Here is a 14,587-nt window from a genome sequence, read left to right on the forward strand (position 1 = left end):
CAAGCTCTTGGTGTATTATATTTGCTACTTGTTATGTCTATGTAAATAATGCTGTCTGTGCCAAGAGCTTGCAACCAGAAGAGATGTGTTGTATAGTTAGTATTTATTTTGCCTTGCAGAATTTATATTGTGGAAAGAACGTAAAAGAAATTAAATAGTGATTATCTTGGTAAAAACATATGGGGATTGTAAGCATAAAAAGACTGAAAGTATAGTTCTATAGAAGTGGTAAGCAGTGGCATATTCCAAAAGAATGTCGGTAAGACAATAATTACCATCTATAGTACAGCGAACAATGAAACGAATCCCATTAAAAAAAGAAATCAATATACTGTGTAGACAAAAATAAATACTGTACATTTGATTAAAAAATAAATAGAGTAAAAAGCATAAAATTAAGTAACGTATTTTTTACAATAGGATCTATGTATATGGTATTCTATAACATGTTCTCAATATGGTCGACAGGTTTAAAAACGGAGCTTTTGGCTTTTTTAATCGTGGTATTAAGACGGTAAAAAGGAACTTGAAAGCAAGAAGACTATCTAGTATTTACAGACAGGATTCTTAAGTTAATGCAATGTAAGCGAGCAATTCATTAAAGTGTGTGTGTATATATATACACTTTAATGAATTGTATATATATATATAGATTGAGCAATTGTATATATATATATATATAAATCAATACTACATATTAAAACGATTAAAATAGACTACATATTTAAGAAATGCAGCAACGAGTTGCGTGGCTTTCCCGGCGAAATATTTAAAATTGTGGAGGCCTCATATGTTATGATATTTTCTATTTGTTTATTATTATTTTATTTTAAAACTTTGTTTATTTAGTGATTATTATAAAATGGCAAAAAGCTTAATTTTGAAGCTAAAGATGAGTTTTATAAAAAGAAAATTGTAAATGCTAATAACGAGTAAAATCATTAAGTCCGACCTCACTCGAGATATGAAAATGATTCCTCTCTATCTCCCCACTCCCTCGATATTTAACCACCAAAATTTAATAGCATCAACCCCCCTAATACACAAACTACCTTGCAAAATTTTAGAAATTTCCGACAAAATACACAGGAGTTATCAATCTTCAAAGCGGGTAAATGAAATCCTGCTTCCTCCACACACGCTAATATCCATACATACAGAAAATTCCCAAATTTTTATTTTATTTATTTTATTTTAACTAATACACTAGGAATTTCTTATAGACAAATAATTTCCTCCCCATTAACAATACATAACCCAAAACATTCGATAACAATTAATACAAAATATAATGTTTACAGTGACGTTTAAAACACAAAATCTTGGTATAAAATCTCGCTTTTTGCATTTTTAAATCAAGACTCAGACTAAAGGTAAGTTTAGAGGTGCATATACTTTTGGAATCAAAATGATCCAAGATTACTTTGATTGTTCAAATCATGTATACAAACGAACGGCCACTCTCTATCTGCGTATACAAATGTCATCTAGGATCAATCGGATCGCGATCCAACTAATTCGAGCGGAGGGTAGGATCGTTCGGATCGGATAAAAAAAAAAATTAAAGATGGCGACTTCCACAGTTAAAGTTAAGGCTGATAATTGACAACAAAGAAATATTATGTTTTAAGCAATTCGTTTAATTTATTTACACCATCTTCTAATATTATTTGGCAGGAATTAGCAATTTTGGTGTCATCAGTATAGGCGTTGATTATAGTAAATAATGAAAAATAAATCACTAAGAATAGAACCTTGAGGTATAACCAATAAAGGATAACATACTTGAAACTGGAGATTGCAGACTTTTATTTTGTACGTAGAAATTATTAAATCAAGATAATATTACGTTGTTTATATCAAATTGTGAGGATAATACTGTATTTCGAGTAGGATATTCGGAGCACAGAATCAAAGGCTACTCGATGTAAACTATGAATGTGGGTAATTTTAATTCAAAGTTTGAAAGATTTCGGATTGTATTTCAAGAAGGTTACTGGTCCGATGTAAAATACCAGAATGTCGATAATTAAATGTAATAGGTTTATATATGGAACTATACGGTATATGCGTATTTTAAAGATATTTAATAAAAACAAGGGCCAAGAGACAAGGTGAAACGTATTAAGGTTCTTTATAGATAAAATATAAATAACAGATAGTAATAAAAAAATAAAAGAATGTCCAAGAATAATTTAAACATAATTTCTTCTTAATTACTTCAATGTTCAATTTCTTCTGCGTAAGTTAAACATACACACTACAAGAGATTACATAGAAACCAACTTGAATAAAAAAGAATATAGAAATGACATTTTAAAAAGAATTAATATTAAATTTAAAAACTTACATCCAGTTATATATTTCCTTTTGAGGCGAGGCCAAGAGCTATGTTCTGTACAGTACTTATTTTGATTTTTTGTTTTTTTTTTCATAATATCAACAATCAACAAACGATCGCTGTGATAGGCTGGTTACAAAAGCAACTAAGCTTGATTTGATTGGTTCAACTGCTACTATACGCTCGTTTTATTAAATATTCAGAATATACTTAACGATGAAAATATACATTATTAAATTATACCGGATTAAATATAAAAATTTTTGAATTTATTTATTGTTTAATTTTAAAATTAAAGAATAGGTTTTAATTTTATTTAAAGTATACTTTAAAAACGTTGCAATTATAACATTTTTATATAAGTACTTTTAATTTTTAAAAACACTTTAAGTTATTTAAAATTAAACTATATATAATTTTTAATGTAATTATTTAAACTTTTTAACATATTAAATAATTAAATTTTATTTTAAAGTAACATTTAAGCTTAACTGAATTTTAAAGTTTTTATTTAATAAAATAAACTGATTTTAACATTATAACGATACCAGATGGCGTCACTTTCGATTATAAACTTAATTATTAATTTAATTGTTTCTGATATAAATTTACAATTAAAAACACAAGTTTGAGAAAAATTATAAGTTTATAAATTTTAATTTAATAACTGTATTTTAAAATTAACCGAAAGAAATATTTTTCTTAATGTATATTCTTGGTATAAAATCTTCGCTTTTTGCTTTTTTAATCGTGTTAAATCTAAAATTCTCGAAAGAGCTCTAATAAAATAAAATGAAATTCTACAAAATCAGTTTTCAAAGGTTTCACGAGAATAATGAATTTAAAAAGAAAAAGAGAGATAGAAAATGTGATTCGTTGACCTTACGAACCTGTAATTATTATAATCCATTTTTTTTTTTTTTCATTCAAAGCAATCGATTTTCGCAGGTTTTTGTGAAAAAATAACTACAATTTCCTAACCAGAAAATGAGCTAATTAACATATTAATATTTAAAACATAAATTCATTCCAAAACATAAGTAGGAAAATATGAATACTTTTAATGACAGTTTGTTGTTATCGTAATAGCGTTAAATACATAAAATAACATGTTAAATTCTTTTAAAAATACCACATTAACATAATTTACATTTTAATTGAATTGTCATGCAAAGTATTCTTGCATTTACATAACGAAAAATGAAGCGAAATCCTTTATATTAAACCTAACACACCTGCGAGGAAACTTTCCAGTTTTCGCTTAGAAATGTAATGAAATTAATTGTATTAAATACTACGTTTTTATCTGATTAATTTGGTGTGTTGCGAGTGACCCACGACTAGTATCGAATTTGATATTAAAAATCAAAGATGATTTAACAACGATATGTCCAAAATACGCCGACAGATGGCGCAATACATTTTTTGCACCGCGTTTAACCATAGACTTGAGAAATTTTTTTGTCTGATGTTTAATAAAAAAAAAAATATTCGTCTGAATTTCATGGACCGAAAAAACAGAAGAGAAAAAAATTCAACAACGTAAAAATATTATTAATTATAGCAAATATTAAATCTACAAAATAAATAATAAACAATTCTGTAATTTCATTTGTCTATGGTTAAACACAAAACAAAAGTGTACCGCGCCATCTATTGGTGTATTTCGAACACTCTCGTTGTTAAATTAACTTTGAAATTTAATATCAAATTCGATTATAGACGTGGGTCGCTCAGCAATATATCAAATTAATCAAAAAGTAAATTATTTAATACAATCGGTTTCTTTAATTCCCAAGCAAACAATAGAAAGAATTTCTTCCTTAGTTCTCGTGATATACACGTAATAAAAACATATAAAATAATACAAAGTGATTCAAAAGTCATCTCGTAAAGGCAAAGAACTCGCTTTATTATACATTCACTTGTAAAGCACAAAATGTACTCCGTGCAAGATGCCATTTAACTACATGCACATCTGCATTCATTTCTTCTACTCGTGGCAAATGCCCATTAACACATTTGGTGTTACACAGGCACACAAATCTTTTGTGTTCCTTCACCCTATACTTTATAACGGATTATGTGGATTATAATGGACTTTGGAATCGACTTTAACAGGGTTTAACAATTAGTTTAACAATTTCATTAATATTTTTTTCTATATTATTCAAACTGTAATCATTATGGTGCTTACAATTTAAATTTAATAAACTTGTTAAGATATTAATAAATATTTTTCTCTGTATGATGATTCCATTTATATCGTGTAGAAAGATATGTCGTTGGTGTATACTTTTTTAATAGATTATTTTACGACATATTTCCTAGAATGTAACACTTCATCCATTTATTGATTACAGATAACTCGGAATAAATCGAAACAGAATATAATAAATAATATGATAACAACACCAAATAAAAAAAATTTAAAAAGTTATTTCATTTATTAAATTAAATTAAATTTCTTTCTCTTATTTTGTATTCTTAAAGTGAAAAGGTAAAAGTGAAAAAGTTAAAATTGAAAGGAAAGAAGAGAATCTAGATGTATATTAGCAAAGGATAAAGGTTAATTTGACAGTTCGAAAGACATTATTCAAGTGCTGAATATAAAGAGATAAAAGTGTTCAAAATGTCATAAAAAATGTAATTTCCGTTATAATCTATTTTTTATACATGAAATTAATCTTATTTAAAAAACTCAGAGTGTAAATGTTATTATTATTTATTGAAATTATATCATTTACTATGTATTATATTACCGTTATAGTGCTTCATCACTCTTCCCTCTGAATACAGTAAAACCTGTCTATGGCGACCACCCACGATTCCTTCAAAAAGTGGTCTTTTAGACAGGTGGTCGTCCAATACAGGCGATAATGTAATACCGTATTTCCGTATTTATTTTGTGCACTTTTTAACCATTTCTACTAAGCAAAACTCGAGGTGAGCAAAAATACGCGAAGGTTTTCAACAAAAGAGATATATTGGTATTGTATTTTATTCATATCGATTTACAGGAGTCGTCGTGATTTTATAAGACAGATTTAATACCAATACTTTAAAGATTAATACAATACTCACATTTTCTCGAATATCATGCACACTTTCTTTTTCCCGACTTAATTAATTCAACTCGGTTCTTTTCGTTCGCTCCTCAGTTACGTGTATTACGTTCAATGACAATCGCGGAATCAAAAAAGGAAGGTTGCCTGTAAAACTGATTTTTGCATTAATGCGTTAATTTTTTTTTTTTTTTTTTGAATATTTTGCGTGCGAAAATTACTTGGATATTATTTTTCTAAAAATATCGTGGAAATAAGGTAGTTGATAACAGAAACTATTTATCGCACATGTACTGTATATGAGCGTTAAAAAATAAATAAAATAAATTTTATCAAACGATGAGATCAGCCAATTAATTGGATCGTGTACAATATTTCATGCCCCTAAGCAAAATACTGTACGTCTACGGTGAAATAAATTTCGTTTTCCCACAGTTAAACTTTGCCACTAATTGCAGTTGTGATAAACCATTTTAACTTTCTCTGATAACTTTAACTCGATTTTCTAACGACAGCACTTTGCATTTCTTTTGTTTTCGGACAATTTCGAACAAACTAAAATGAATTTCCTTTGTTGCTAGACTAATTCATTAACACTTGTACCTAATTTCAAGGGTGGGAGAAGTGCCCGAGGTGGGTTCGAACAAGAGTTTAGACCAGATATATTCGCTGAAGTGGTCGCTTATTACAGTTGTTGTATGTTGTTTCGGACCAAAAATCGATGCTCGCGGTCGCGTTACACAGGTTGTCGTTTAATACGGGTAACTTATACGAAGACTCTATGTATAAACTATTCGGAGCCAGAAATTTTTGTCTGTTTTGACAGGTCGAATGCAGGTGGTCGCCTAAGCAGTTTTCACTGTATATATAATGTTTAAAATAATAAAATACAAATAAAATTATTATTTATTTCATTATTTCCTTTTTAAATAATTATTTTATTTAATTAATTTTCTGAATAATTTTTTTCGATTGCATTTGTAGGATCATATATTTTTTTACAAAAGAAAAAATTCTCTATCGATATAAAGTGGATTGTTCGTGATCAGCGAAATTCAATAACAATGTTTTTTCAGAAAATCTCAGATAACAATTTTTATATATCTTTTATATTGAATTATATTTAGACACTTCTAATGTTTAACGTTTAAAATTGTTAAATAGTTGTTATATTAAGTCTGACAGAGACAATAATAATGCATCATTGTTAATAGATCCCAGAACTTTAAAGCTATTCTGATAGTTTTCAGGTTTTGAAATTCTTCATCTTTGCTTCTGTCCACCGAGGACGAGAAGATCATCAATCAAAATCTTATTTTATGAGACTAACACGTCAAAGTATATATTCCAATAATATTAATAATGTTAAAGGTAAATAAGTAGGCAATTAAAAGTACATCATAAACGGATTCGAGATATATTATCATAGATTATGAAAACTGAATATAAATGCTGTTCTAGGGATAAACAAATAAAAATTATGAGATAATAGAATAATATGCATATAATGAACACTCATAAACTAAATGGAAGATTTGAAACTAACTTTACGTGTGTTTCGAACCGAGTTATATTTACTTCCTGTTCTTCTTCAGTGCTATTCTCTATACAGATGTTACAATTCCCATATACCCCTTGATAATTTAATTACTTTTTCTTTTTTCTCTGTATAAGATTATTTTATTCTGCAAAACGTTAAGAATATTGAGAATCGAAAGATATTCTCGATTATTTTACTTTCTAAAAAAAAATAAACTGGATAAAATAATCCTTTAATGTCATATATGAAAAACTTATAAGCGATTTTAAATTTTTTATGCAGTAGGAAAATACCTTCAAAATTTAAATAAATATATAAATATAGTACAGATATATGTATGCAATTAGAAATACGTGTTTGGCTTTCGACAGGAATCTTATCCTGAATTTATATTCGTCCCTATTATCTTAATACACGAATACTTGAAATTTACTTTCCTATATCGTATTCAATTTATATTTTAGAAACAAAATATTGAATACACTAATAAACACTTTATTAGTTATACAATACGGTTCTACGTGAGAGAAACCTCCTAAAGGATAAGATAAGAAGGCCATGAACAATATAATGCGACGAGATCTCATCTTGATCTCGTAAAGAACAGAATAACTGTCGCTGAAAGTGAACATCAAAACTGAAATCTGGTCGAATGATCCTCTCGGATCAAACTTATAGAATTCGATTTGAACAAGGAAAAAAAACTTTCCGCATTTATTATAAAAAATTGGCAAAATACGAATTAATTGTAAGTCCAAATAGACATATTATATAGAAATATTAATAAATGCTAATTAGGATAATCTATCAATCATTCTTAATTAGTACTAAAAATTTACATTTATATAACCCTGTTATAAGTGCTATAAACTGTACACGCTACCAGTTTCTACATAACGTGCATGAAGTTCCATTTCGAATTACATTAACAGCTTTATATAAAGACTAATAGCCAATTTCTCAAACTGATTATCGAAAAATAAGTAATATGAATGTGTATTAATTCAGAGAAATCGTTTAATTTATCATTTTACTTATTTTTTTCGAATTTCGTTGTTTACATTTACATTTCGTAGTTGTTTCAGTTCACTTTCTGTTTACTTCTAAAGTTAAACATATCTTTCGACAATGAACAGTCTGGTTTATGTGTGACCGAAATTACAAGTCAAATACTCAATTAAATAGGACATTGGGGTTAAAGCTTAATATTAGATTGTTGAATTAATATCGGAGATTGATACACTAGTATCGATTTTAATATTACTTATCAGTGTATTAAAATTTTATATAAACTTGAGTCATGCAATGCTTAATATCGATTCTAAACCGAGATATTTTGATGAAAATTATTATTAAAATTAAATTTTAAATTATTTTTAGTTGCATAACTTTTTAAAAAATAAATTATAACTCTTTAATATTGATGAAAATGAAATAATGAAGTATTTCCTGACAACTAATTTGCTTTAACACGTTTACAAGCTAAAAGTTTTATTCATATTTAAGAGAATTTATTCAAAATTTTGATATATTAATTTAAATGCCAAAATTCTATAACCATTAATTTATATTTTGAGAACGTAGCGGAGAATTTGTCGGTTTTTTTTAAATAAATATATCTTTATTATTTATAACATTAAATTTTTATGAACTACTTTTTCTTTAGCAACTTTAATTACTTTCTTTTGTCTTTTAACATATAAAAGACAAAAGAAAGTAGTTTTTTGAAAGTGAAATTTATTCATTTCTCAACTATTTTAAGTTTATTTTGTTCACCTTTTTATAAATTTAAATCGACATTTGTGTTTTACATAATTTACTTTCGTAATTTGCACATAAAATTTTGTAGAATAACATTTTGTTTCTTTCGTGCAATTTTTTTTTTTTTTTGTAAATTTTAAATTTTTATAAAAATGCATTCGTGCATCTTAATTAACTATTGTCTAATAAAGTGAAAAATTTAAAAATTATATAAATTAATTTTATATTTAATGGATTTATTATAGTTATTGCATTAAATACTTTTAAATGGACGGAAATTATAAGCATTAAATGCTTAAAAGATATAAAAATTTTAATTATTAATGTTAGAAACGCATTATTAATATTTAAATGTACGAAATTTAAAAACATAAGGACAATAATTCAATAGAATTAATTATTTGAAATAAATTTTAATGACCATTGTATTTTAAAGTGCTTATTTTAAATATTTTAAACTATTTTCCTCTTTGTTTTTGTACTCCAGTTCGTAATAAATCAATTCAATAAGATAATAGAAAATACTTTTATATTTTTAATGGCAATAAATTAAATTACTCCGTTAATCATTATAACTTTTAATAATTGCCATTAAAAATTTATTTATTATAATAAAATAAAATATTATTATTATTATTATTATTAATTTATCTTTTCTTTTTATAACAAAAATGAGATTTTTCTATTTATCAAGAAAAAAATATTATTTTTCAGTAGTAAAAATAATAGAAAAATCATTCAATTTGTAAACAAATGGACCGAATCATCTCGTTATTTTCAGTAAAATTATATACTTTAATGCAAAAAAAACCTCTATTTTTTACATTTAAAGTATATAATTTAACTGATAAAGTACGAATTTAAACCATAACTAATGTAATTTACTTTATATGTGATAAAATATATAAATTGCATTAATATTCTAATTTTTAAAAAAAATCCTGGTAATTTTAGTGTTTTATACAGTAAAATTATATAATTCGATTCGTATCAAATCGAACTTTCACTACAAGATTTATTAATAGAAAATAATCGAATTAATCTCATTAATTTCTTATTAATCTGTAGGAATCAATTGGCGATAAATCAAGATTTAGGAATTCTTGCGTGATGAGAGAGACAGAGAAAATTAAGTAAATATTCCTCATCGAGTTCTGTAAATTAAATAAATACACACGAAGACTTAGAAAAACAAACCTATAGAAAATTATACTAAATGTTAATTGAAACGGATCGATATTTATAATCTGGTTTATTTCACAAAATGAAAAGTAAATAGCAACATTGTTAACAAATTTCAAATGTGACAACTTATATATTTAAATATATAATCCATATGTTTTCTAATGTAGAACTAGGACACTGATCTTGACACTAAAATTGATGTAACGCCATTTTCTTTGCACTAAAATAGGACCCGACAGCTATTTTATGTCTCGTTCTTCTCCTAACTCTACCACACAAGAAGACAAATAATTCAAAAGAAAAAAAATTAATAGTTTAATATTATTTAAGTATATTAAAGATTTTCAAAATAAAAAAAAATTATATATATATATATATATATATAGAGAGAGAGAGAGAGAGAGGATAAAGTTATTTATCGATTGCAATAAATCTTTAATCGTGCCAATTTGTTATATGTAACGATAAGAAAATTGAAGGTCAAACAAATTGAACTTCATCCTTGATTTATTGACGTAGCTTAATAATTCACGCGGAATATAAATTTATAAGAAAAAAGCGAGTTGTTTACATTCTAAATAATAAAATAATCTGTGTAAAAATTTATTTAAATTATACATTTCTTTATAAATTGCCCAAATAAATTGCATCTTTTTATTTATATTTCAGCACTTCCTGGATTAAATTTTTAATAAGATTAATAGCAATATTGATCTACATACGTGAATTAATTTAAAATTCTTTTTACGTATTTATCTTATAAATTAGATGAAATTTTTAAATTTTTATAGCAGATTTCGATTCATTAATTTCTAAGGATGTTAAGAGATATTAGAAAAAATTAAAACCGATTTCAGTGAAGTAAATAAGAAAAATTGTATTGTTTTCTCGATTCCGATACAAAAATTGATTTTCGAAAAAATAAAAGAAATAAATAAATAAAGACATTATGAAAGTTATTCTATTTCCCGAAAGTAACAGCGTACCCTGCGCCCGTCGTGCCCTCTGGTGGGTAATAAGGGAATTATTGTATCAGTTCTTTCGGGTCTTGCAAGTGGTTTGGTCGTCTCAAATGAGTGTCGATTGAAGCAAAAACATGGACAGTCGATCAAATTCCACCCTGAAAGAATATTTAGAGATTAGACTTGGCCCACAACATTTACCTTCCTCCGTGGTTGTACCAATTACAATTGTTTATGTTTTAATATTTATCAGTGGAGTGATCGGTAATGCTGTCGTATGTTTAGTGATTGCAAGAAATTCGCAATTTCAAACACCCACAAACTATTACTTATTCTCATTGGCCATATCTGACTTACTAATTCTCATATTCGGTAAGTAGTTTAATTGATTTTTTTTTTCTTATTTGAAATGAATTATTAAATATGTTTGAGGAGTTTGGAGTATTGTTATTACAAAGTTTAAAGTATCAAAAATAAATATACATCAATTGATATAGTTTAATAATAATAATAATAATAATAATAGTAAGTAATAAATTTATTGTATAGTAGATTGAGAAAAACAAATTTGTTTATTAATTAGCAATTATTTTAAAATTATAAGTTACTTCAAGGGCACTTAAAACTTAAAATTTTTAAACCGGTTGCCAAAAGTCACGTGCTAATATGTATCGCTTTTTTTTATTATCTTTTTATTTTACGTGTGAAGTTATTATCCAATCAGGAAACGCATCTCATTCGAGAACGAAAGTGCACGCGAAATAGATATTTTGTCGATTTCGATTTCGAATGAAATCGACAATTTTCGAAACACGTGTTCGGAAGTCATTTTTTTTTCTTCTGTAATTGATGAAGAGTATATTTAAAGATAATGACGATATTTTTCAAAATAAAAAAGAAGTCAATACTTAGTGTCATTTGGAACATATTTTTAACTTTGGCTAAAGAAGTTGAAAATCATTAAATGTGATCATGATTATATATATATTTATAAACTTAAACCAAATTTAAGAAGTGAATTTTAAAAAGTATTTTATTTTTATTTAAATTTAAAAAAAAATCTTCGTTACATCCTCTGATACCAGGAAAAATAATAATTTTTTAGTAAAGTATGAACTAGAGAGATAGTGCCAAACATATTTCGTCATCTTGTTTCTGGTCAAAATACTCATAGATAAGTGTAAGAAATTTCATCAAGCTTTATATAACATTAAAGTTTCTGGCCCGGAAACAAGTCGAAGAAAATTATCAATCTGTAAAGCACTTTCGTCTTAAATAAAAGAAGACAATCGTAAACGAGACTTTAATAAATTAAATTCAGTGCGAAGATCAAGAAATACTTAATATCGTTCGAAAGATTCGGGACTGTAACGTTGACAAATAATAATAATAATATAGAAAAGAAAAATCTATATCGACGCATCTGAAAATAAATTGATTTCCACGTGGAATGTATTGCCATTATCTTGCATCCTGTATCGAATATATATATATATATAAATTTTATATATATAAATTTTTTTTATGTAAAAATATGTAGTTATAGGTTAATACCCTCGTTTAAAGGATGTTTAACTAACCATTTCACGTTTTCAAATTTAATTGTTGTTGTAATTATGCTAATTACGCTTTGGTTTGCCATTATTGTGGATGTAATTGATCTCTTGTTTCCTCTTACCATTTAATGGAATTTTTTATCTTGTTTAAATGTGTCGAAATGATCGATTTTACTGCTTAATTTTCGCTTTTCATAGTAAATTGCTAAATTATACTTTATCTACTTTGGATACTTTTCAAATTCTTAATTAATCCGATTATAAAATTTAAATTAAATTAAAAATTTTTAGTTAAATAATAAAATTGAATTTGTAATAAGCTAAAAGCAAATAGCGTCAAAGAAAAAAAACCGTTGCAGAATATTTAAAAAAAATTAATATTAAAAACTTTATAATTTATAATTCATATTTCCATGAAATATTTTCAAATTCAAACAATAAAATTGATTTTAAACTTATAAAAATTGTATTTAGTGCGACTTTGGCATAAATTACATTTCTAATATTTAGTATTTCATTTTAAATTCTTTATCAACGTCAAAAATTCTTTCGATTCAATCACTTAACATATATATATGTTATGTATTTGAATATTTAATTTTCTAACAAATTTACTTACAATTATATATTTTAGTCTATTATATTAATATATATTTAAGTCTTTTATATTAATTATTTGATTAATTTATTTTCATATTAAATAATTAAGTAGCCCTCTAACTATTTCTAATTTTAACTAAACTACAATCACTATTATTCAAAAATCCTTAATGCTTAAAGTTAATATTTTTACTAAATTATCATTAATGTTTATAAAATTTAACACTAAAAAATACATAAATATGAACTCTATCATTAGATACAACGTATTGTAAATAAATAAAAATGTATTAAGTATGGACGTAATGTCAAAATAAGTTATCATTTTTATAAAATCGAACCCATTTATCTTTCTATTCATTCACTTTCAGTCGAGCACGAAATTATGCAAACAAATTATAACGAAATTCATATTAATTATAAATGTATTTTTGCTGAATTATTTTACAATTTTTCAAATCTTATGATAATTTATTAAAGAGATCCTAAGCGGCGCGGTAAGAATTGAATGTCCTTTGTTCCTGAATACGAGATAAACATGATAAACGGCGTAACAGAAGATATCATTTTGGAATTCATAACGTGTACCTTACAAAGGAATAAACCTGATTTTTTTACATCGAGTACGAGTGAAAAATTTTTATCTGTAGCGCCCATATGATAAAAAAATGTACATATTTTACAATTTATCCATATCTGTCTTTGTTTTTCGTGCTAAGAAAACATTTTCTAGAGGAGAAAACAAGGTATATAAGTCGAGTGTATTTATTTTCTGCATGTATCTCTTCTTCAGTTAGTTAGGTGCTACATAGAGCGTATGAATCACGAATTGTCAGCATTTTTTTGGTACATTTGACACAAAAGTGACAGTCGGTGACATAAGAGGGACGAAACTGTTTCAAATAATAATCATTTCTGAAAAATACGATCTTTTTCATGCTATTTTAACCTCTTCTATTTTAATAATCGATATATTATAGTTATAAACTACAGTAACTGTTGATATACTTGTAGTTTTTATGATGATTTAAATAGCATTTACTACAGAAAATTTAGGTTTGAACTCGAGTTTCTCGAATTTTATGAAATGTAAATTTTGTCCTTAATAGTTGTAAATAATGAATATTTCAGAAATTAAAACTCTATTCAATTATTCACGTAACAGTAATTTATTGTTACGGACGAAAATAGCACATGGCTGATGAGAAAAATCTATATCGTTCTATTATTAGAATGCCTGTTATTAAAAATACTTTAAGTGGACCTAATTGTCGTTTTTAATATTTCTATTTGATCTAAAAAGAAAACTTAATATATATATTTTACTAATAAACATTAACACTAACTTAGAAATGCAGCTTTGTTTTCTCTCTATTTTTTGCGTGCTGTTGTATAAATAACCGGTGACACCCGAAAAATCTGTTGTTTAAATCTTAAAGTTGATATATTTTTAGAACGTGAATCAAGTTTCAATTAGAGAAAGATATAGATGAGTGTGGTGCACAAGCCATTGTGTTTTAAATTCTATACGAATCTTTCTGACATACCTGCCAATATATTCTGTACTATCTTTACGA

At 25.8% G+C, this 14,587-nt stretch overlaps 2 protein-coding genes across 2 annotated transcripts in view; one reads left to right on the plus strand and one right to left on the minus strand.

Annotated features, from left to right (window-relative positions):
• Positions 1–14,587, minus strand: part of RpL10Ab (ribosomal protein L10Ab) — a 513,017-nt gene that overhangs the window by 348,726 nt on the left and 149,704 nt on the right. The gene's annotated exons all lie outside the window — the stretch shown is intronic.
• LOC136984313 (neuropeptides capa receptor-like) overlaps positions 10,923–14,587 on the plus strand; it is a 42,249-nt gene continuing 38,584 nt past the window's right edge. Inside the window, 1 exon segment of the mRNA XM_067281248.1 lies at positions 10,923–11,226. Coding sequence (XP_067137349.1) covers positions 10,989–11,226 — 238 coding nt within the window. The 5' untranslated portion in view covers positions 10,923–10,988.

This window comes from Centruroides vittatus, unplaced genomic scaffold (assembly GCF_030686945.1).
Source record: "Centruroides vittatus isolate TY-2023 unplaced genomic scaffold, ASM3068694v2 contig_912, whole genome shotgun sequence".
Classification (NCBI taxonomy): Eukaryota; Metazoa; Arthropoda; class Arachnida; order Scorpiones; family Buthidae; genus Centruroides; species Centruroides vittatus.